Source organism: Oncorhynchus mykiss, chromosome 14 (genome assembly GCF_013265735.2).
Source record: "Oncorhynchus mykiss isolate Arlee chromosome 14, USDA_OmykA_1.1, whole genome shotgun sequence".
Lineage (NCBI taxonomy): Eukaryota > Metazoa > Chordata > Actinopteri > Salmoniformes > Salmonidae > Oncorhynchus > Oncorhynchus mykiss.
The window spans coordinates 19,823,650-19,848,658 of record NC_048578.1 but is presented as its reverse complement, the minus strand read 5'-3'; the positions used below and the strand labels follow the sequence as shown (position 1 = coordinate 19,848,658).

Here is a 25,009-nt window from a genome sequence, read left to right as displayed (position 1 = left end):
TTTGGCTCCTGCTTTGCACCCCTCTCTACAGTTCACCTGTTCTCCATGAGAACTTCTTTTGAGGCCATCTAAACTCCACCAACTCTGTCATATCGAGCACGAGTCTTCAATGGTTGAAGACCAAGCACTCCCACCACGTTGTGGAGCCCCAAATACATTGTTCTTTCTGACCGAGACATCTTCCGCACTTCAAGCACAGATGCACAGAGCTTCTTGTGCCATGTGGGCCACACACAGCGATGGGTATTGATAGAGTAGCTGTTCCATTCAATTGCCTCGGGTCATCACTCAATAGAGGTCTGGTTATGCTGCAGGCGGTCTCTCTGTTTATTGGCTAACAGCCCCTACTGCTAGAGTGAGCACAGAGGGATATGTGCTAATCATGTTAATGTTAACTAAAACCCAAAGGACAGCCTGGTAAATGGATGGATGGCAACATCAGTTTTCTAGTGTTCACATGGTCTGGACAAACCTTGAGTTATCACACACACTGGGGACCTGAGGAGCATACATGTACATTTGAGAAGTGATATTTTGATTTAGGCTACTATAGCTCATATGATTGATAGATAATTATTGCTGGTGCATTTTTACCAGCCGCCCCACAGGAAATGAAAGCTGAGGGTAGACAGAAAATGCTTTCCACAAACTGCAGTGAGCTAACATCATCATCATCTGTCTGAACCTATAGCTAGTCTCCAGTCTTCCGGTACCAAAGCACCATCTGATACTGTACATCCATTCATATTGTCCACAAACTTCAATCCAGTTGGCAGCATGGGTTGAAAGATTTGAATGAGAATGCCAACTTGGCATTGTGCCAAATGTGTGGCCATAGTGACTCCTCTGCTTGTGCTGATGTACGAGATGCCAGGAATACCCTAAATCATTGTGTAACTCTGTGTTGTTGTTTTTGTTGCACTGCTTTGCTTTATCTTGGCCAGGTCACAGTTGTAAATGAGAACTTGTTCTCAACTGGCCTACCTGGTTAAATAAAGGTGATATAAATAAATACAACATTTAAAAATCCTCTCTGCTATGGAGGACAGGATGTCAATCTTCCTATTCCTGCCATGCAACTCCCGGGATTCCTCCGGTGCCCCGTTGAGTTCTTTGTCCTCATCAGAAGACACAACATAGAGGTTGATCTGGGAGTTGGAGCTCTCCAACTGATTACCTGGCATTGGTATATCAATTGGGCATGCGGTTGCATATTAATTCAAACCCAGTACATTGATTTGAATCCCCGACATCTTTTAGCAGTGATACCATCTGCACTATGCTGCAAAACTGGAAAAGTTGATGTTTCCCAAGACAGACACTTGTTGCCCCTTGGGGTACAATTGGAGTAAAATAAATAGCTATGGTCGATTTATACCATATGGTCTGAATGGGCAGAAAATTCTGCTCAGGTGTACAGGTGTGCTGAGTGAGCAATGCTGCAGTGCTGTCCTTGGTGAGCATGCTGCTGTGGTGGGCAGAATGTTCTGAAATGACGAAATGTGGTGAACAAAGCTGTCCAGAGTTCTGAATTGACCAATGTGGTGAGCGAAGCCGTCCAGGGTTCTTAAATGGTCCAATGTGGCATTCTCTGTCCATGGTGCTGAAATGGCCAATCTGACATTTATTGGGGCTGTCCCCGGATCTGACCAGACCGGCACTGTCATTTAACTCAATCATTTCACACATCCCTGTCATGTTCAGTTTTACAGTGCCATATAAAAACTTTTCTTTCACCCTTAATTGTTTAATATACACTGGGTGTACATAACATTAGAATCACCTGCTCTTTCCATGACATAGACTGACCAGGTGAATCCAGGTGAAAGCTATGATCCCTTATTGATGTCACTTGTTAAATCCACTTCAATCGGTGTAGATGAAGGGGAGGAGACTAGTTAAATAAGGATTTTTAGGCCTTGAGACATGGATTGTGTATGTGTACCGTTCAGAGGGTGAATGGGCAAGACAAAAGTTTTAAGTGCCTTTGAACAGGGTATGATAGTAGGTGCCAGGCACACCGGTTTGAGTCAGGAACTGCAACACTGCTGGGTTTTTCACGCTCAACAGTTTCTGTGTGTTTCTAATGTTTTGTACAGTCAATGTATACCCTTGGTGTAAAGGTATGGTCTGATATTCACATAAAAACCTCTCCTACATACACACAAGCACACATAGACACACACGTACACACACACTTGAGATCAATGTGAGTACGGGTTGGGGCTGGTTGAGAGAGAGATACGAAAGTGGCCAGTAATTGGGTCTTACATCTAGTGTTTACTTTGTGCATATTTCATGTACAGTATGCCAAATGGTTAATTCGTGTAAAGGTACCTTGGGGGATATATGGTGTCATCTCATTTTTGGGAATTGTGTATTCACAACTGCATGGTCATTTTGATGTGTTGTAGCACATATTGGCCATTATACAGTATGTAGCTAGCAATAGCCTAGTAGGTGTAAATGCATTCATACTTTCATAAGCAATTCAAACCACTCTAGATGTTATTCAAGCAGATAAGATTGCTGTAAGAGTGCTGCACTAGTATTCATTCAGCTGTCTCTGTGATTTATAATCAAAATAAAGCAATAATGGAAAGCAAGCAAACATCTTTCAGTTCCAAGGTTTGGGTGATTTCCTCACGGCAAGCACTTCCTCTCTTATGTAGTCTAGTGGTGGTGGTGGTGGCAGTGGTAATTATGAAGACAGTTCTTGATGAGCTTTCATTTGACGGGAATGGGCGGGCCACTACAACATCCCTTTCAATTCACTTATGCAAACTAGCCCACTGTTGTACACCGGCCCGGGGAAATAGCCAACGGTAGGCTACCTGCGGAGAACGCAAGCGTGCGTCCGGCTCCATTCCTAAACCCAAACGGACGTGCTGACTTCGAAGCTTTGCCGCAAAAAAAGGAGACAGCAGAAAGAGTGTGCAGAAAGAGTGACTACTGGCCATATGTCAACGAAGGGCAGAAAGTATCACGAGAGAGTATCGTTCTCCGAAGAGGAGGATGAACAGTGTTGGAAAGAGGAAAACGGCTGTATGGATGTACATTACCTAAAATCCGTCCAAACAATCCGGGATTCGTCTGGATATTATGCTTATAATATGTGAGTAGACAAACCTATTATCGGCGCCACTTAAGCTGTAGAACTCATTGGAGGCAAAATAAAGTGGGCAGGTGAATTTAGATATGCTACTGAATATTTGTGTGGGTTAAAAACTTTCCTTAAAACTGTTGATATTGAATGAATCATTATTTTAAGACACCTGCCACTTAAAGGGACTGTTTTCTTTCTGCCTTTGGTCCGAATAAAAATCTTATTTTCTCATGTATTTTTTGAAAATCACGTTTATTCATATCTGTTGCACTGATATGTCATATAAAGTCATCCAATACGAAGCCTTCAACTGGAAGCCTAGTGCAATGATGTTGTTTTGGGCCATACCAAAATTTGAATTTTATTCATATAAAATGTAGCTGCATCTTTGGACATTGGCAGTGTTTGTGACAATACTTGCGCCACCTTGTGGATAATTCAGTCCGTGGTCATAGAGAGAGAGTGCAGACAAGAGACCATGATGCTACTGTTCACTCTTTTTGGTTGGATAATGCATAAACCTACAGGTAGCCTACATGTCTCCTACTTTTTGTATCATGTTGAGACTCACTCAGCATGTAAAAATGCTGAAACAGCAGATGTTCTAATTAATCTCATGTTCATATGCAGGCTACTACATAACTCGCATGATTCAGGTTGTATTATGTGCCTTTCCTGTTTTCAAATCCCATTTACTTAAGAAAATCCATTTACTTAATACATTCCACACACACAGATCACATTTGAGAAAGTACAACGACTCTGAGACAGCATGATTTCTTAGGCCTCATCTATCTATTGTCAACATTGCTGATATCAATGTTTCGCTCATTTGCAGGCATCTCTCATTTGCAGGCACTAGCTCTCAACTCTATTTTGTTATGGCCATACATCAGAGATGATCATCTAGACAGGAGTATGTCAATCTAATACACACTGCTGTGTGTATAAATCCACTCGAGTCTTCAGAGGTTCTCCATATCGTACCCATTAATTAACACGTTATCATGTGTCACACGTGGTGACGTAAAGTGGGCTGATATGGGTGATTGCTCTGCTTTATACTATCTTATCCTGGTGATACTTGCTTTGGGCTAATACATCAAATGTAGCACAGGTCTTATGGTAAGTGGTGCAGTGTTTAACATCATCCTAACTATGGAACAACATTGTCAGACGAAGCTGAGATGTATATTTAACATTTGAAAAGTCAGTCGCAAATACTTAGAAATAAACCCTTCAAACAGTAGGCAGTCCCACTTCCCTGCTGTGTTGGGTAAAGTAATAGCTCAGGTCTTGTGTGATGCCATTTTAATATTTACTTAGATATTCCTTAGGTGTATGATGAGTTTGTGAATATGAGAAAAGTGGATATCTTGCATTTAAAATACCAATTCCATTTTATGCCTTGCCAATGTTATGCCTTGCCAACATGTCATTTTCTCCCTAGGTGTAGAGACCCTAGACTGGTCCCAGATCTGTTTGTGCTCTTTCTAACTCCCTTGCTCATTGTCAAAGCAAACATGTTTGTATGATAATGAATGTGAATGATAGCACAAACAGACTGGCACTCAGGCTATGGAGACTCCATAGAATTCAAATGAGTAGAATAGATATATATTTCTTCAGTCCATGGGATCGTTTTAGTGGTCCACCCATTATGGCAACTCAGTAGTGCCTTGCATGTGTAGAATAGTTGGAGAGGCACTGTATTTTCAGCAAAAGATTCCCACTGACAGAGCATAAGAAAGTATTGTTCCACCTCGACCACCCAGGAAGTAAAGGTCATGAATTCCTCCAGGCAGTGAAATTCGTCCTCTGATTCGTCCTATTTCCCTTCCAAGAGCTACCTTTATCGTATGTTCTTTAAGAAAGACAAAAACAAGACCTGAAGACCATGTCCTACTGCAAATGTTTTTACACATTGGATTGGGGTTCTAATTATGGTGCAAAGCAACTGTATTGTCAAACCAAATTGTTTTGGTAGTTTGTTCCATTGCCCTTTCCTTTCAAAATGGTCCAAATTCTGACCTGTCATACTCTTTCTTTTGAAGGCATGTCAGACAAGCTACAGCATCAGTGATTTGCTAATGAATGTAATTAACAGACGTGAGCGAAATGAGTCCTGATCATGTGACCGAATGTCACTCGAAGTCCAATTGCAGATTACCACAATATCCTCTGCACTGTTAATTGTTATTATGACACTTGTACCTGTTTTACCTGTACCAACATCCTCTGGAGTGGCATGGAAATAGTGTATGGCAGGCATACAATAGTAATCAGTACAATAATAAAGCCCTGCAGTAGACTTGTGTCCTGTCCAGGTGGTGTACATGTCTTGTACATTAAGCTGCCTCACGCTACAGAATCAGGAGACAGGCTCCTGCTCTATGGACCATTCTGGCTTGGACAACAGTACTTCATAGTAATTGAAGCTTTTGTATTGTATAATTAGCAGGGGCTGAAGCTGTGACTCAATTGCTTTTTTCGTGTCCATGCACTTTCTAAGGCAGTGTGTCCGGCTCTGCCCAGTCAGTGTCTTCACCGGCTGTGGCCAAATCCCTAACTTGACAAAAGTAACATGGTGTATGATGCTCTTTCTCTTTCCTGTCAGTGTACGGCTCGGGTTCAAATGTACTAGATCACTTGTTCTGTTTGGGCTGCTGTACCAGCAGGAGCCATCACATTTTCATGTTGTTGGATGGTGCTTTCTCTTGCAGTCCTTGATCAGTTGAAATGGCCTGCCATCTTGGCAGTATCAGTAGCGGAATGGGTAGAATCCTGACTTTTACCTTTTGACTGTGTGACTGACCGCTCTGGCAGTTTGCTTCTGATTTGATGGTAAACAACTGTTCACCTGGAGTGCAGCCTGTAACCGAGTGTGGGGGAAAGTCATGAAAAATGTCTGCAACCACAGTTAGGGCTAAGGTGGAGGAGGAGGATGATGTATGATGGTGGATGAGGATGATGTATGGTGGTGGATGAGGAGGAGGATGCATGGTGGTGGAAGAGGAGGATGATGTGTGGTGGTGGATGAAAAGGATTGTCACGGTATTCTAGGTGTGAAGGAGAGTCAGACCAAAATGCGGCATGGCTATTGCGATCCATGTTTAATGAAACAACACAAATTCAATACAAAAACGACAAAACAATAAACGTAACGAAAACCGAAACAGCCTAATACTGGTGCACATACGCACAACAGAAAAAGGACATAAGGACACTAAGGACAATCACCCACAAAACCCAACACCAAACAGGCTACCTAAATATGGTTCCCAATCAGAGACAATGACGAACACCTGCCTCTGATTGAGAACCATATCAGGCCAAACATAGAACTAGACAAACTAGACATGTAACATAGAATGCCCACCCAGCTCACACCCTGACCAACCAAAACATACAAACATACAAAGCAAACTATGGTCAGGGTGTGACAAGGATGATGTATGGTGGTGGATGAGTAGCTTGTGAAGCTCAGCTATGGTACATAATGGTGTTTCTATTAATATAAGTGGGAATTTTGTATTTTTTGTGGTTTTATTAATCAGATAGGACAGTGAAGGGGAAAAAGGAGACATAGTGCGAGTTAGAAAGGGAAAGGGGGAGAATGCCTTCAATTGAAATGTGTCTTCCGCATTTAACCCAGCCCCTCTGAATCAGAGAGGTGCGGGGGGCTCCCTTAATCGACATCCACATCTTCGGCGCCCTGGGAACAGTGGGTTAACTGCCTTGCTCAGGGGCAGAACGACAGATTTTTACCTTGTCAGCTCGGGGAAGGGCAAGAAGGATAAATATTGCTGAGGAGGAGTATGCATGGCTTATAAAGATCAAGGCCTGTATTCACAACGCATCTCAGAGTATCAGTGTTGTATCTGGGATGAAGTCCTCCCTGTCCATCCATATCATCTTATTCATTAAGATCTAAATGGCAACACTGATCCTACAGTAGATCAGCACACCTACTATTGGACTCTTTGTGTGTATAGGCCCATCTATAGTATAGAATGGTTATGAGAAGGAGAAGAAGTATTTATATTATCCCCACAGTGCTGTTTCTAACAGCTTAGGTTACTCACAGTCACAGCCCACAGATGTGGTTGTTTTATATAGCCTGTTATTAACCTGCTGAATGGGAAAGTGTTGCCCTGGGATGAGTGGGCTGAGAGTTTGGGAGGAAGAGGCTTTGGTTGGACAGAGTTTAGAAGTATCATCCATCATTAGATCGAGGTTCCAATTCCACATTGGGATAGTCTATTGATTCAACCAGGATAAAAGGGGACCTGTCAGTTCATGGTTGTTTTGTGTGGCCTCTCTAATCTAGCATGTGTATCTGAGAAGATACGGTGCGTGGGTTCCAGCACATTTGATTGTAACGTTGTCCAATCGATACTTTCTATGGAGACGGTGGCATGTTTTGAAGTAGTGAATCGGATAAGAGGTTCGGTGTCTAGCTTCTTTCCTTTCTGAGGACATTAAACATTGAGCAGTTCTCAGTAACTAGCTAAATGAGGAGTGAACAGTATTGACTGGTGCTCAGGGGCTATTGATAATTAGACATTTTATTTAAGGCCCATTGTAGTCCAGATTCAGTTTTAATGGAACTATTACAGTAAGGTACTTAATTATTACCCAGAAAGGATTTGATATTGAAAAAAATGGCTGAATTGGGCTGTTTAAGCATGATTTTTTCCAGTTTGGGCTTGAAATTCATTTTGGAAACTACATGTTGTGCAGCTAACCAGGCAGGCCAGGAGCCTTTGTGTTGAGAAAATGGATTTCATTTAGATAGCATCTGACTGGCTTCTCGCTAGCTTGTGATGAATAGAGCTGGTCAGTACTTCCCCAAACCCACACTACAGCTTGGAGTAGGATAAAGGAGAATGCGTTTGCTTGCATTATAGCACTACCATCAGACCAAACTGGCATATACCTCTTGGTTGAGCTACTGTCTGCCTTACCCCTTGCATGCCTGCCAAATTTCGGGTCAAGGGTTGTGAACATATGTCTACTATTGCACCATCATTATTGCTAATCGACCAATAACCACCATTAGGACCCAATATGGACCCTATTCGCATAGGACTTTTGGACTTACACCCTCAAGTCAATTTTTGCAGCCACTTAGCCTTTGCCTCAAATGGATGCACTTGGAATGCATTCCACACTATTATGTCCTGTCTATTACTAGATTCTTCTCCTCTATTTTGTTAACCAAAAGTCTGGTGTGCTACATGAATACAGTACATTGATTTGGTCATGTCTATAAGAATGAGCCATCAGGGGAATATCTATAAGAGTTAGCCATAAGGGTAATATCTATAAGAGTTAGCCATAAGGGGAATGTCTATAAGAGTTAGCCATAAGGGGAATCACTATAAGAGTTAGCCATAAGGGTAATATCTATAAGAGTTAGCCATAATTGCTATATTGTATTTACCTTGCCACCAAGGCCTTTTTTGCCTTTACCTCCCTTCTCACCTCATTTGCTCACATTGTATATAGACTTGTTTATACTTTATTATTGACTGTATGTTTGTTTTACTCCATGTGTAACTCTGTGTTGTTGTATCTGTCGAACTGCTTTGCTTTATCTTGGCCAGGTCGCAATTGTAAATGAGAACTTGTTCTCAACTTGCCTACCTGGTTAAATAAAGGTAAAATAAATAAAAAAATAAAATAAGGGGAATGTCTATAAGGGTTAGCCATACGGGTAATGTTTATAAGAATTAGCCTTAAGGATAATGTCTATAAGCATTAGCCATAAGGGTAATACGGGTAACACAATTCTCCTTAATGTTGTATTTTCCGGAAATGTATTCAAATTTAAGAGATGTCCCTTTGGAGTAAATAACTTTATTATAATATTTGAATGCGTAAGTCAGCCTTGTCCTAGGCTTCTGCCCCGTGGGCCATTCTGGCTATCTCCCTTTTCTGTAGCGTGAGGCAGCTTGATGTACAAGACAAATAGGGGTGCCTATATTTGTCCTGTTTCACTGCATGTACATGTGGGTAATCTGTACAAGTGTGAGGTGTGAATTGGAAATGTGTTTTTTGCATATCCCACATCCCAGGAGACACCCGTGGAGAGTGTGGTCACAGCCAGGTGATCAGATATTATTGACAGTGACACGGAGCAATTAGAGTTAAGTGCCTTGCTCAAGGGCAGAAGTGACAGATTCTTCTGGGATTCAAACTAGCAACCTTCTGGTTACTGACCCAACACTCTAACCGCTAGGCTACCTGTCGCCCAAGTACAACCCCTGGATACCCTGCTTGTCTATCGCAGGGCATTATTTGAATGCATGATCCTCCAATATTCTCCAATGTGGAAGAAATCTAATGTCAGAGTGGAAATCTAACCCTATTCTTACTCTAATTAGGATGATAAGTTAGCCTATTAACCCAATCAATTTCTGGCAGCCATTGTTCTATCGAGGCAAAGGGGAAATAGTCATGTTAATTCTAGGTTATCCCTTGGGTGTCTGAAGCACTTGGCTATATATGGAGGATGCAGTGTCCCCTCAAGCCTGCCAGCAAGTCATTGGGGTAGCAAGTCCTAAGGGTCTTCAGCTGTTCATGCCTGTAAAATGAATTTCCTGCTGAAGGGCAAATCTCAAGGACCATTATGGGAGGAGAAATGTTGCTCCGAGTGACGTCCCTATGGGATGTTATTTAATTAACCCTTTTTATTTTATTTTTTAAATAGAATAGTTAACCAAGGAATACATTTTTGTTCACAGTACATTCTCATTGGTAGCCTATTTCATAAGCTGAGTCCATTTTTCTCTTTAATTTACTCAACTAAAAATGTTTCTCCTTTGATGACTTTTCCTTGCCTGGCATTACTCATCAAACAAATATGAACAAATGAGCGTGCGGTTTGATATGGGAAGCGAGGCATTACATTGATTGCTTTTTCAGGCTATTGACAAAGGTCACCAATGCAAGGTTAACTGAATTCCCATCACTTGTTTACACTTTGTTTGCCCATGTATTGTACAGTATGCTGGCACTTTATTTGTTTTTTGTCTAACTTAATTTGATGCCGGTTTGATTATAACGGATAGTCACCCAAATTACAAATGAACTTCCTTTCATTGATAATTATCGGACAAGCCGGACAAGATATAGATCCTGCGTGTCAGCAAACCCACAGTTTGACCGTATTTACTTACCCACAGCAAGACAATGGGTGTTAAGGGACTAAACGTAGCATACTGCAAAGTAGCATGCCCCCCCCCCCCCTTTACCCTCAGAAAAGCCTCAATTCATCGGGGCATGGACTCTACTACGTGTCGAAAGCGTTCCACAGGGATGCTGGCCCATGTTGACTCCAATGCTTCCCACAGTTGTATCAATTTGGCTGAATATCCTTTGGGTGGTCGACCATACTTGATACACGGGAAACTTCTGGCGACGGTCCCCAGTCCAGAGCTTCCGGTGACGGTCCCCAGTCCAGAGCCTCCGGCAACGGTTCACAGTCCAGAGCCTCCGGCAACGGTTCACAGTCCAGAGCCTCCGGCAACGGTTCACAGTCCAGAGCCTCCTGCGACGGTCCACAGTCTGGAACCTCCTGCGATGGGCCACAGTCCGGAACCTCCTGCAATGGTCCACAGTCCGGAACCTCCTGCAACGGTCAACAGTCCACATGTGCACCACGTAGTCACGTTTAGTTGTTTGTTTATTGGTATAATTTTGTTTTGCTGAAGTTTCTCTTGGAAATAAATATGTGGACACGCACTTCAGGGAGAGTGCGAGGAGGAGACACAGGACATACCAGACTGGGGAGGCGCACTGGATGCCAGATGCGTGGAGCCGGGCCAGGTTCCACCGGACGGATGACACGCTCCTCCAAACGCCTGCGTTGACGCATATTCCTAGCCAACTCCATTCTCCGGTATCCCTCCTCACACTGTTCCATCGACTCCCAGGCGGGCTATGGTACTCTCTTTGGGTCAACCGACCACCTCTCTATCACCTCCCAGATGGTCTCTGGCTCTTCCCTCTGCTCAGCCGCCAGCTCCATGTGCCTTTCTGTGGCCGCGGTCCCCGGCGTCATCGCCGTCCTTCTTGCGTCCTCTGCAACTCCTGACAAGGAAGGGTCTACTGTCCTTCCATGATTTCTTTCCAGGTCCAACTTATTTTTCCCATCGTTGCATGCTGCATGGTCCTTGTTTGGTGGGATATTCTGTCACGGTTGTCGTAAGAACGGGACCAAGGCGCAGCGGATGTTGAGTTCCACATATTTATTTCCAAGAGGAACTTCAGCAAAACAAAAATATACCAATTAACGAACAACTAAACATGACTACGTGGTGCACATGCACAAACACAAAACAATATCCCACAAACACAGGTGGGAAAAATAGCTACTTAAATATGATCCCCAATTAGAGACAATGATTACCAGCTGCCTCTAATTGGGAATCATACACAACACCAACATTGAAAATATAAACTAGAACACAACATAGAAATTATAAACTAGAATACCCCCTAGTCACAACCTGACCTACTACACCATAGAGCAGGGGTGTCAAAGTCAAATGGACGGAGGGCCAAATAAAAAAATCAGCTACAAGACGAGGGCCGGACTGTTCGAATGTTCATTGAAAAAATTTTAAATGACGCATATAGTCTAGTGAACCTAATTGAACCTACTGAAAACCTAACAAATATATTACAATATGATCAGATAAATAAAGCAATATTTTCTTATGGCTCTGTCAGTAATCTTTAATTTTCAACAGACACAAAAGACAAATTTCCTTTATATAAATATCCCCATAACATGAACATTAAATGAAAGAAACCGGTATTCAAGGCACCATCAGTAGACTATATTTTCTATTTTAGCAAAAGTGGGCTAAATTTACTTCAAAGAAAAAACAATAATAGCAATTTTCTATCATCCACTCAACTGAAATATTTTTAAAATATAATTGGATTGAAATACAAAAAAATAAAGTGCAAAAATCTATTAATCAAAAACAACACTTTGTTTAAGGAGAAGTAACATGCAGTGAAAACAAATATTAAATTTTAACTTTTAAACTTGAACTGAGTAAAAACTCTAAATATGTGATTGCACAGTAATGTTCACTTGTTTGAGGTTGAGGGTGATACTTGGTGGTGTCCCATCTTTTCCACAAGTTCATCAATGTTCGGGGTAAGGCTCTGAGCTGAAGAAATCCTCAGAATTGAGTGGAGGTGTTCAGCAGTAAGTCGACTTCTGTGTGATGTTTTGTTCAGGTTCATCAAAGAAAACAGTTGTTCACACAGGTATGTGCTGCCAAACATAGACAACGTTTGAGCAGCCTGGATGCGCAGCTGGGGCATTGTGCCGGGGAGGAAACGGGCAAACTCCGCAGCACCCACTGCCGCATATTTTTCCCTCAGTGCATCATTGCATTGGAGGTCAATCAACTCCATTTGGAGGTTTGGTGGTGAGCTTTCCACGTCAACAGCAAATGGGTTACCGAGCAGTTCCAACCTGCTTTTTTGTGCTTCAAAGTCAGCAAATCGGCGTCGAAAGTCAGTGGTAAGCATACCTATTTTATCAGCCAACTGTGGGCTCGGGAACGCACTGGTAGAGAGCTTCTCTTTCATGGTCTGGCAGCTGGGAAAGTGGCTCAAATTTTCTTTCCGCATCTGCGTCTCCCACAGAGTCAGTTTGGTTTTAAATGCCTTCACTGTACTGTACATATCAGAGATGACACGATCCCGACCCTGCAGCTGCAAGTTTATTGCATTCAGATGACTCGTAATGTCACACAGAAAAGCCATTTCACACAGAAACATTTCGTCTCGGAGTTGTGTTGTGTCTTTCCCTTTGCTGTCCAAGAATAGACAAATCTCCTCACGAAGCTCGAAACATCTTTGAAGCACCTTTCCCTGGCTTAGCCATCGCACCTCTGTGTGATAAGGCAAATCACCATGCTCCGTTTCTAACTCCGTCAGAAATGCCTTGAACTGGCGGTGATTCAAACCTTTGGCTCTGATAAAGTTAACTGTGCGCGTGATGATGCTCATTACATGCTCCATTTTCAAGGCTTTACCGCACAACGCTTCCTGGTGTATGATACAATGATAAGCTGTCAGCTCACCTGTCGCGTTTTCCTCTTGCATCTTTTCCCGTATCTTCGCCACCAGTCCGCTCCTGTGTCCACACATCGCAGGTGCTCCGTCGGTTGTCAAACCCACGAGTTTTTCCCAAGGCAGCTCCATCTCATTTACACATCTTGACACCTCTTCATACAAATCATGCCCCGTAGTTGTGCCATGCATACGACGTAAAGCCAAAAACTCCTCTGTCACGCTTAGGCTGGAGTCCACTCCGCGGATGAAAATTGACAACTGGGCAATGTCAGAAATGTCGGTGCTCTCATCCACAGCCAAGGAATATGCAATAAAATCTTTTCCCTTTTTCACAAGCTGCTCTTTTAGATTGATGGACAACTGGTCTACTCTCTCGGCAATGGTGTTTCTGCTCAGACTCACATTTAAAAAGAGTTGCCTTTTTTCTGGGCAAACTTCGTCACAAACTTTAATCATGCAGTTTTTGATGAAATCCCCCTCCGTAAATGGCCGGGCTGATTTAGCGATCTCTTCTGCCAAAATAAAACTGGCCTTGACAGCAGCCTGGCCTTGTGATTTGGCTTTTTTGAACAGAGCCTGTCGAGATTTGAGGCCTCGTTTTAATTCCTCTGCCTTTTGTAGCCTTTGTTCCATGTCCATATTCTTGTTTTTGTCCGCGTGTTTCGTTTCATAATGTCGTCTCAGATTATACTCTTTCAGTACCGCCACACTTTCTCCACACAGAAGACACACAGGTTTTCCAGCTACCTTCGTGAACATATACTCCGACTCCCACCTTGTTTGAAACCCCCGGTTCTCAGTATCCACCTTCCGTTTTGCCATTTTTGATGGGTATCTGAAAGTTAATTTTACTGTGATGCTGACGACTGCTGTGCCAATAAATATTGAAATGAAGCAGCCTACTGCTCGGTGCGTCACCTTTGCATTGTGGGAAATGTAGTATTGGTGCGTGTAAAAGATCTGCGGGCTGCCGGCTTGCTGCGGGCCGGTTCTAATAATAAATCAAGATCATCCCAGGGGCCGTAAAAAACCTTCTTGCGGGCCGGATGTGGCCCGCGGGCCTTGACTCTGACATATGTGCCATAGAGAAACAAGGGCTCTCAATGGTCAGGGCGTGACATAAGGTGACATACTTTACCTTAATTAAGGTGACATACTAACTTTAAGGTGACATACTTTACCTTCGGGTGACACACTTCTTCAAGGAAAATAAAATAAAAGTGTAACAGGTCTCGTGGAGACCACGCTCATATAAAATGCCCTGCTTGAGGAGGATTCTGATGAAGATGAAATCGTTTATACAATGTATGACATTTCCTTTCTGTGTTTTAAAGGGGAAATGGTGGAAAAGAGTTTCAGTACTCTTCCTTCAGAAGAGGTATGGAGAGGGGGAGATAGGGAGCCTACCTTGTGTGCCAAACTGACTAGCACTACTCATCTGTCAACCAAGGACAGTGGAATGACAGTGCTCTTATCTATAGAGAAGTAGTAATAGCAGCTGTAATTGACTTGAAATTGGGTTTGATGTTTTAAATCAAAATTGGACTTGAATTGAATTGGTCGGCTATAAAGGGAGAGGGAATGGAACCGAATTGAATTAGTGGAATTGTCTATTAATTGTCTACTAATTTAATTTGATAAATGTTAAATAATAAATGTCAAGTTCATTCCAATTTTATGGACCAACTACTATTACTCAATTACCAATTGTTGTCAAATACTTCCCAAACACCCTGGGTATTATTAATCCACTATCAGAAACAAGTATTCCAACATGTGCTTTATGACTATGGCTCTCATCTCTGGCAGGAGCACTTGCTTGGTTTGAAACCTGGCACAGAAACCCCTGATATGTTAGTGCAACCTGTAGTTGTATCACCCAGGCATCTGTTGTGTTTCATTAAAATGCTATTAACGCCAGAAGGATTTCTTCCACAGTCTGTGGGGAACTCTGTCACTGCACTTTTCACTGAGACTGCTGGGGTGGATTGGTGCTGGGCTCTAATGAATACACTGCTGCCATTCTCCACTCTGTTGTGGACGTAGGGATGGCATGGGGTGGTAGGATGACATAGCTATGGATCAAGGAACAACAAACTGTGCAGACACCAAACATGATGCTCTAGATACGCCCTTATGCCAAAACGCAACATAATTCAAAATGCAAGCATGCCTTGCAATCTCTGCTCTTATAGCACTGGTCTTTTTGAATGGTGAAGGGTGGTTTTGTAGACATTGTAAAACAGGTCTACAACTGAAGTTGAGTCCATTTAAAGTTGACTGGTTTTGACTGGTAGAGTAGGTCATCTTTATTATCCTGGATGGGTAATGTTCTTTATAGCTGGTAGTTAATACAACTTGGTGGTAAGTATGTTTGCAAAAGTCAGCGCTCTTCACAGAGGAAGTAACCATAATGTCGTTTTCTCCATCTCTGCAAGGAAAGCGGCAGCGGAAATTGAGCTCCCCGCCCATCGGCGGATGATAGCGGCGAGGGAGAAGGGTCGTCGACCACAGATGCGCGGGCCGGCCTTCATGTTCAACGACCGCACCACAAGCATGACCGCCGAGGAAGAGCGCTTTCTGGACTCGGCAGAGTACGGCAACATCCCTGTGGTCCGCAAGATGCTGGAGGACTCTACCACGCTCAATGTCAACTGCGTGGACTACATGGGCCAGAACGCATTGCAGCTGGCGGTGGGCAATGAGCACCTGGAGGTGACGGAACTGCTCCTGCGGAGGGATAACCTGGCACGCATCGGTGACGCCCTGCTCTTGGCTATCTCGAAAGGCTACGTCAGGATAGTGGAAACCATCTTGGCCCATCCATCCTTCCAGGCTAGCGAGCGACTGACACGGAGTCCGTGCGAGCTGCAGGACGACGACTTCTACTCATACGATGAGGATGGCACGCGCTTCTCGCCCGACATCACCCCCATCATTCTGTCTGCGCACTGCCAGAAGTACGAGGTGGTGCACATGCTGCTGCTGAAGGGCGCGCGCATCGAGCGGCCGCACGACTACTTCTGCAAGTGTGTAGAATGTGCCGAGAAACAGGGCAAAGACGCTTTCAGCCACTCACGCTCACGCATCAATGCCTACCGGGGCCTGGCAAGCCCGGCTTACCTGTCACTGTCTAGCGAGGACCCAGTGCTCACCGCGTTGGAGCTCAGCAACGAACTGACCAAGTTGGCCAACATCGAGAAGGAGTTCAAGGTAGGACACTACTGCACTCAGGGTTGCAAACTTTCTGAAACTTTCCAAAATGCGTAGGTTTTTCAGAAATCTATTTCTGAATTCTTAGGTTTTACATATATCCTAGGAATTTGGGGAAATTTCACAGAATTTTGCTGACCTTCTCCTACTCAGAAGCTAACTGCTTGCTGACTGTTGTTTTTTCTGCATTTAGTTTCAAGGCGTAACCATGTTTGTTTTCCTTTATTTAGCTTGAAGGTGTAATGTTTGATCATTTTGAATGCTTTGGAATTCTGACATGGAATAGTACTAACTAAATTGAGGATTGTTATCAGGTAAAGTCATGTACAATAGCGATGTGTTGATTCTGCTTAATTAACAACTCCATTAATTTCAGCCTCATGTTTTTATTTAAAACCGATGTTGTGTAATGTAATGAATCTTCAACCTGTATGTGTGTTATGCTGATGTCGCCACCAGGATAAAAAGAGCCATAAAAAAGAGACCACGCAGCACAATTGCTTCTCCCTGGTAAATATGTTTAACTACATAAATTCATTGAGATTGATTAAAAAAGTGCCTAGCTGCACACTGGCTAATTACTTGCTGTTACTTCAAGGGTAATCTGTCTTTTAGCATATCTGGCTGCCTGTCAGATTGTGCATTATTTTTATTTTTTATTTAACCAGGCAAGTCAGTTAAGAACAAATTCTAATTTACATAGGTGACCTACCCCAGTCAAACCTGGACGACGCTGGGCCAATTGTGCACCGCCCTATGGGACTCCCAATCACAGCTGGCTGTGATACAGCCTGGATTCAAACCAGGGACTGTAGTGACAGCTCTTGCACTGAGATGCAGTGCCTTAGACCGCTGCGTCACTTGGGACTACAGTTGCATTTTAGCCACAGCCTGCAGATAAACATTGTGACAGATGTGAATTCCAGAGCTGTTAATGGGAAAGAGAGAAACCAGTAGTGTTTCAAAAAACAAACCTGCCCTCTCCTTTAAGAATACATTTTTGAATTATTTGTCTCATTTGAGTAGTTCACTGAACTATATTGCCACAAAAGCTTGTTATTAAGTTACCCACATTTACTAGAGTGCTTCATGCTGTTAAACATATGACACATTAACAACCATTTCAAGCTTGGTATGATGCAACAAGCTACACTGAATGTGTTTGTAAATGAACATTTTAGAAGAGGACGCTTGTTTGACCCTGTCTCATAAATCAAAACTTTCTCCTGTTGGGATTTTCAGGTTTGTCTGATACAACACTTAACACAGAAGAAACTGAAAAGCTATTTCCGTAGAGAACACATCACATAGCTCTCAATTATTATGTTTTGACCTTATACCTGTTTTCTTCCATCTGTTCTCTGTTGTCCTTTTGCCTCCCTCTGACAGATGCAGTGAGATGATAGAAGTATATCGGAACATGTTCTAGTGAATGAAAGGCAGTAAATTGCTCACACGGTGCAATACTTCACTTGAGAGTTGGATCACAATGTTCAGTTATGAGTGACTGAGAATGTAGGGTTTGGGCTTGTCAAACACAGTATTTGACAGTATCTTTGAACAGATGGTTTATGACAATCCATCACAATTAGAAAGAATAAAGCACTAGACATGAACAAAGTGACAGACGCATGCTGAGCAAAGTCTAGTTGTTCCTTGGAAATGAAATCCAGACTAAATATTCTCAGTATAAAGGACAAACAACACATTTAAAAGCAGAAGATAAGCCTTTAGCTTAATGCGCCTTTAATTGTGTTCTTAGAGCAAGGTTTAAACAACAATGTGAATAAAAGTGGTGACTCTGGAATTATTCACTATGGAAGTATGACCATAGGTTAAAGGGACAGGCTACAGCTTGGCAGTGTGCTATAAGGACAAAGTCAGCTGTACCAAGAGAATTTCAGACTACTGTTTCATCATGAGACTGCATGCATTTCAAATGCATTGTCAATATGTATAACTGTTTATGTATCATTTGTGTAAACATATCATCTGTGTAAACATATCATTTGTGTAAACATATCATTTGTGTAAACATATCATTTGTGTAAACATATCATTTGTGTAAACATATCATCTGTGTACACATATCATTTGTGTAAACATATCATTTGTGTAAACATATCATCTGTGTAAACATATCATTTGTGTAAACACATCATCTGTGTAAACATATCATTTGTGTAAACATATCATTTGTGTAAACATATCATTTGTGTAAACATATCATTTGTGTAAACATATCATTTGTGTCCCCTAATTTGCAAAACTGCTTCTTGATATTTTAATTATACCAATGAAACATGCATGGCCTCTTCCTCCCTTGTAGACAAAGTATTTATTACATTAATATTGGATTGCTTTCCAACAAGTAGAGTGATCTAAGCTAGGGATGGTTGACCAGAAGTTCAATTAACAGCTTAAATATGATACTAAGTAATACTGAGGCCAGTATCATCAATATCGACTGTATACTTTCTATAAATAGGGAGAAAATTATATTAAATACTTTTATAATACTGTGCTGAGTACAGTCAATCTTGTCACCTGGCAAGCACGTTCATTTTATCAAAACACTGAGATGTCTTTTCGCAAAGGACTAGACTAGTATTATGTAGGCCTATTTAAGAAATGCTGAAATTACCAATTTAACTGCTTCCACGAGAATAAAATTGCGGATGCTTTCCGATAACAATTCCATTACCTTACCTCCTCCTATAGTGACAGTAATCCTGTGAAAATAGGGGTTAAAATACATTTCACATTGTAGCATTAACACCACATTTCTATGAACGTTTTATTTCTTGGAGATTCATTTCCGAGCTATTGTAATCCTTACTATTGATTGTATAATCCTGCACAGTATTAAGATGTAATTGTATTTCAGATTTTCCTACTTAATAATACAATTGTATGTCATGTGGATATACAACCCTTTCTTGAGTTCAGCTAATGTCGACACAGATACACAGATAACCCCATTGGGTCACCACTATTGGACCCATTACTTATTCAGAAATGCTAAAAGTGTTTTCAGAGAAGCATAAGTATTTTTTTCTCTCACTATTTCTGTATATCTTCTATAACATAATGTTTGCTGGAAAAATATCACTAAGTTTATATTCTGTTCGCGTCACGTTACCTTTGTAATTGAGTTTGCCTTTCCTTGTCTCCAGTAGCTGACTTGACTCTAACCTGTTTTTCTCTCTGTCCAGAATGACTATCGCAAGCTGTCTATGCAGTGTAAGGACTTTGTAGTGGGAGTGCTGGACCTCTGTCGGGACACAGAGGAAGTGGAAGCCATTTTGAATGGAGATGTTACTGCTGAGAAGGAGTCGGGGCAGGGCCTTCGCTCTCTCCTGAGCAGGGTCAAACTGGCGATCAAGTACGAGGTGAAAAAGGTAAGTAGCTAACAGTTTCCTTTATCTATCCTCAGGCCTAGACCTGTAGTTGACTTCTCAATACTTCAAAAGGCATTAACTCTTCCCATGTAAACTCTCTCTGACCGGTGATTTCTTATTGGTTGAATGCTGAACATATCCAGTGTGTCCTGTAGAAGTGAAGCAAACAAAAACTATCCATTTGGTTGGACTCACATCACACCTTATTTTCTAGCTGCAAAACAGCACTGCAATGCTCTCTTATCTCTCGATCTTGTAAGTTATTTCTAGAAGTTAGAATATACTGTAGTTCATTCAAAATGATTCACAGGACACACCACTTCAAAGTGCCTCCATTGCTACTTGCCTGTGTACCAGACCTGCATCCATACCTCTTCTACCACTCTTCACTGGCCCTGCCTACAATATTCACTTGCGATCACCCCTTTCAACTCAACAGGGCTTCTTTTGTGACACTATCTACAGTATCCATCCATTTAGCATCAACATTTTGTTACTACACTTTTTTGCAACAGTCAGACATTTTCATTGATTCAATGCTGCTTGCTTTAGTTTTTTTTGCCAGAACGACTTTATGTTGTAGTGGAAACCACTGTGCTGTATCTCAAAGTTCAACTAATGACTAAACATAACCTTCCTGTTCAGAGTGTCTAGAAGTAACACAGCAATATGTCAACCAAGTCAAAATCAACGTATTGAATGTATATGATTATAGTTACCAGTAAATCCAGTGTATGACAGCACCACTCATCCAAAATGTCAAATAAAAATGAAGTAATAAAGAACCAACAAAAAAATACAAGTAAAGCACCAGCCAGCCAGCCAGTCACATGTATGTTATGTGCCAGTCAGCCAGCCAGCCAGTCACATGTATGTTATGTGCCAGTCAGCCAGCCAGCCAGTCACATGTATGTTATGTGCCAGTCAGCCAGCCAGCCAGTCACATGTATGTTATGTGCCAGTCAGCCAGCCAGCCAGTCACATGTATGTTATGTGCCACTCAGCCAGCCAGCCAGTCACATGTATGTTATGTGCCACTCAGCCAGCCAGTCCACATGTATGTTATGTGCCACTCAGCCAGCCAGTCCACATGTATGTTATGTGCCACTCATCCAGCCAGTCCACATGTATGTTATGTGCCACTCATCCAGCCAGTCCACATGTATGTTATGTGCCACTCAGCCAGCCAGTCCACATGTATGTTATGTGCCACTCATCCAGCCAGTCCACATGTATGTTATGTGCCACTCATCCAGCCAGTCCACATGTATGTTATGTGCCACTCATCCAGCCAGTCCACATGTATGTTATGTGCCACTCAGCCAGCCAGTCCACATGTATGTTATGTGCCACTCATCCAGCCAGTCCACATGTATGTTATGTGCCACTCAGCCAGCCAGTCCACATGTATGTTATGTGCCACTCATCCAGCCAGTCCACATGTATGTTATGTGCCACTCATCCAGCCAGTCCACATGTATGTTATGTGCCAGTCAGCCAGCCAGCCAGTCACATGTATGTTATGTGCCAGTCAACAAGCCAGCCAGTCACATGTATGTTATGTGCCAGTCAGCCAGCCAGCCAGTCACATGTATGTTATGTGCCAGCCAGCCAGTCCACATGTATGGTATGTGCCAGTCAGCCAGCCAGCCAGTCACATGTATGTTATCTGCCAGTCAACAAGCCAGCCAGTCACATGCATGTTATGTGCCAGTCAGCCAGCCAGCCAGTCACATGTATGTTATGTGCCAGTCAACGAGCCAGCCAGTCACATGTATGTTATGTGCCAGTCAGCCAGCCTGCCAGTCACATGTATGTTATGTGCCAGTCAGCCAGCCAGCCAGTCCACATGTATGGTATGTGCCAGTCAACGAGCCAGCCAGTCACATGTATGTTATCTGCCAGTCAACAAGCCAGCCAGTCACATGTATGTTATGTGCCAGTCAGCCAGCCAGCCAGTCACATGTATGTTATGTGCCAGTCAACGAGCCAGCCAGTCACATGTATGTTATGTGCCAGTCAACAAGCCAGCCAGTCACATGTATGTTATGTGCCAGTCAACGAGCCAGCCAGTCACATGTATGTTATGTGCCAGTCAACGAGCCAGCCAGTCACATGTATGTTATGTGCCAGTCAGCCAGCCAGCCAGTCCACATGTATGTTATGTGCCAGTCAACCAGCCAGCCAGTCACATGTATGTTATGTGCCACTCAGTCAGCCAGCCAGTCACATGTATGTTATGTGCCAGTCAGCCAGCCAGCCAGTCACATGTATGTTATGTGCCAGTCAGCCAGTCAGCCAGTCACATGTATGTTATGTGCCACTCAGCCAGCCAGCCAGTCACATGTATGTTATGTGCCAGTCAACGAGCCAGCCAGTCACATGTATGTTATGTGCCAGTCAACAAGCCAGCCAGTCACATGTATGTTATGTGCCAGTCAACGAGCCAGCCAGTCACATGTATGTTATGTGCCAGTCAACAAGCCAGCCAGTCCACATGTATGTTATGTGCCAGTCAGCCAGGCAGTCAGTCACATGTATGTTATGTGCCAGTCAGCCAGCCAGCCAATCACATGTGTGTTATGTGCCAGTCAGCCAGCCAGCCAGTCACATGTATGTTATGTGCCAGTTAGCCAAACAGCCAGCCAGTCACATGTATGTTATGTGCCAGTTAGCCAACCAGCAAGCCAGTCACTTGTAAGTTATGTGCCAGTTAGCCAAACAGCCAGCCAGTCACATGTATGTTATGTGCCAGTTAGCCAACCAGCAAGCCAGTCACTTGTATGTTATGTGCTAGTCAGCCAGCCAATCACATGTGTGTTATGTGCCAGTCAGACAGCCAGCCAGCCAATCACATGTGTGTTGTGTCCCAGTCAGACAGCCAGCCAGTCAATCACGTGTGTGTTATGTGCCAGTCAGCCAGCCAGCCAATCACATGTGTGTTATGTGCCAGTCAGCCAGCCAGCCAGCCAATCACATGTGTGTTATGTGCCAGTCAGACAGCCAACCAGTCAATCACATGTGTGTTATGTGCCAGTCAGTAACCTGTATGTTATATGCCAGCAAGCAAGTCACATGTATGGTATATGCCATCCAGCCAGTAACATGTATGTTATATGCCAGCAAGCCAGTCACATGTATGGTAATGCCAGCAAGCCAGTAACATGTATGTTATATGCCAGCAAGCCAGTAACATGTATGTTATATGCCAGCAAGCAAGTCACATGTATGGTATATGCCATCCAGCCAGTAACATGTATGTTATATGCCAGCAAGCCAGTCACATGTATGGTAATGCCAGCAAGCCAGTAACATGTATGTTATATGCCAGCAAGCCAGTAACATGTATGTTATATGCCAGCAAGCCAGTCACATGTATGGTATATGCCAGCCAGCCAGTAACATGCATGTTATATGCCAGCAAGCCAGTCACATGTATGGTATATGCCAGCAAGCCAGTCACATGTATGTTATATGCCAGCAAGCCAGTCACATGTATGGTATGTGCCAGTTAGCCAACCAGCCAGTCACTTGTATGGTATATGCCAGTCAGCCAGTCACATGTATGGTATGTGCCAGTTAGCCAGCCAGCCAGTCACATGTATGGTATGTGCCAGTTAGCCAGCCAGCCAGTCACATGTATGTTATATGCCAACCAGCCAGTCACATGTATGGTATATGCCAGTCAGCCAGTCACATGTATGGTATGTGCCAGTTAGCCAGCCAGCCAGTCACATGTATGTTATATGCCAGCCAGCCAGTCACATGTATGTTATATGCCAGCCAGCCAGCCAGCCAGCCACCCAGCCAATCACATGTTTATTATGTGCCAACCAGCCAAGCCAGTCATGTGTATGTTACGTGCCAGCCAGCCAATCACGTGTAGGTTATGTGCCAGCCAGCTGAGCCAGTCACATGTATGTTATGTGCCAGCCAGCCAGTCAGTCAGTCAGTCAGTCAGATTTTTAGTGCAGCAAAATTACCCTGAATTGGAGGCAGCCAGGCACATGTATGCTGCCAGCCAGCCAGCAAACTTCTTAGTACAGTATTATTAATCATAGGACTGGGTGAGCTTTGCCTACTCTGTGGGATTTCCTGCGCTCAAGGTCGCACGGTGATGTGATGTTAATCAAGCTAACAGTTAAATGGCATGGATAAAAGTGCTGCACTCCCTGCATAAAGGGGCCATCATACACTGCAATTTTAAAAGATTAGATTTTGACAATAACTAATACCTCACTAAGGCATTCTTCTTGCCATAATGTGTGAGGTTCATTGAGGTATAAATGCATGATGGAATTGAAACCGACATTAACGTGATTGATTAATTAGCAGCCGTGGTAAAGGACGTTGTCTCCTCCTCCACCATGGTAAATGATGTTGTCTCCTTGCCACCAGGTGATGGTTCAGATGTCATGGTATGAAACTCAGAGGAGGCCTCAATCTGATTTGGCTCTGTACTGTTGTTTTATGAAGAAGAAAAGGATAATAACATATTAATATGATTGAGGGATTTTTTTATATTATTGTTTTGTATCCTTTATTAAACCAGGGAAGTCCCATTGAGATTGACATTTCCTTTTCAAGTAAGCCAAGGGCCATATGGTTTAAGTGTCTCAGAGTAAGAGTGCTGATCTAGGATCAGGCCCCCCTGTCCATGTGTCACGTCTACTCCTGCTCCTCCCCTCCGGCATTGACGTTGCCACAGTACTAACCACCGGTCCTGGGATTCATCAGTACGCACACCTGGCATCCATCATTACGCGCACCTGCAGATCATTATGATTCACACCTGGATTCCATTACCTTCATCATTACCTCCCCTTTATCTGTCCCTCCCTTACGTTCATTCCTCAGTCGGTATCATTCCTGTGTTCATGCTATATCACCACTGTTACGCTGTCTCGTTTCATGTTTGTTGATTTATTAAACGTTGCACCTGCTTCTTGACTCACAGCGTCATCGTTACACCATGTAATCTTATTCAAAACTGACCGTGAAGCAGCACTCCTATTCTGAAAGGCTTGGTACATAAGGGCCCTGGCCAAGAAAGCACCATTTATTAAAGACTTGCTTCGGAACTTTGGCAACTACTAAGTATTTTTAAACCTCACACTTTGAGCTGGATGTGTCAATGTGTAGTTCATACATGCATAATAAATGAGCAGAAATAATGTCTTCA

General features: G+C 43.0%; 1 protein-coding gene across 1 annotated transcript in view; it reads left to right on the top strand.

Annotated features, from left to right (window-relative positions):
• The first annotated feature begins 2,749 nt into the window (after positions 1-2,749).
• The window catches only part of LOC110488958 (short transient receptor potential channel 3-like), a 56,124-nt gene continuing 33,864 nt past the window's right edge, over positions 2,750-25,009 (top strand). Inside the window, exons 1-4 of the mRNA XM_021561455.2 lie at positions 2,750-3,115; positions 15,652-16,426; positions 16,886-16,936; positions 19,642-19,827. Of these exons, the coding sequence (XP_021417130.2) occupies positions 2,961-3,115; positions 15,652-16,426; positions 16,886-16,936; positions 19,642-19,827 (1,167 nt within the window). The 5' untranslated portion in view covers positions 2,750-2,960. The remainder of the gene's footprint in view (positions 3,116-15,651; positions 16,427-16,885; positions 16,937-19,641; positions 19,828-25,009) is intronic.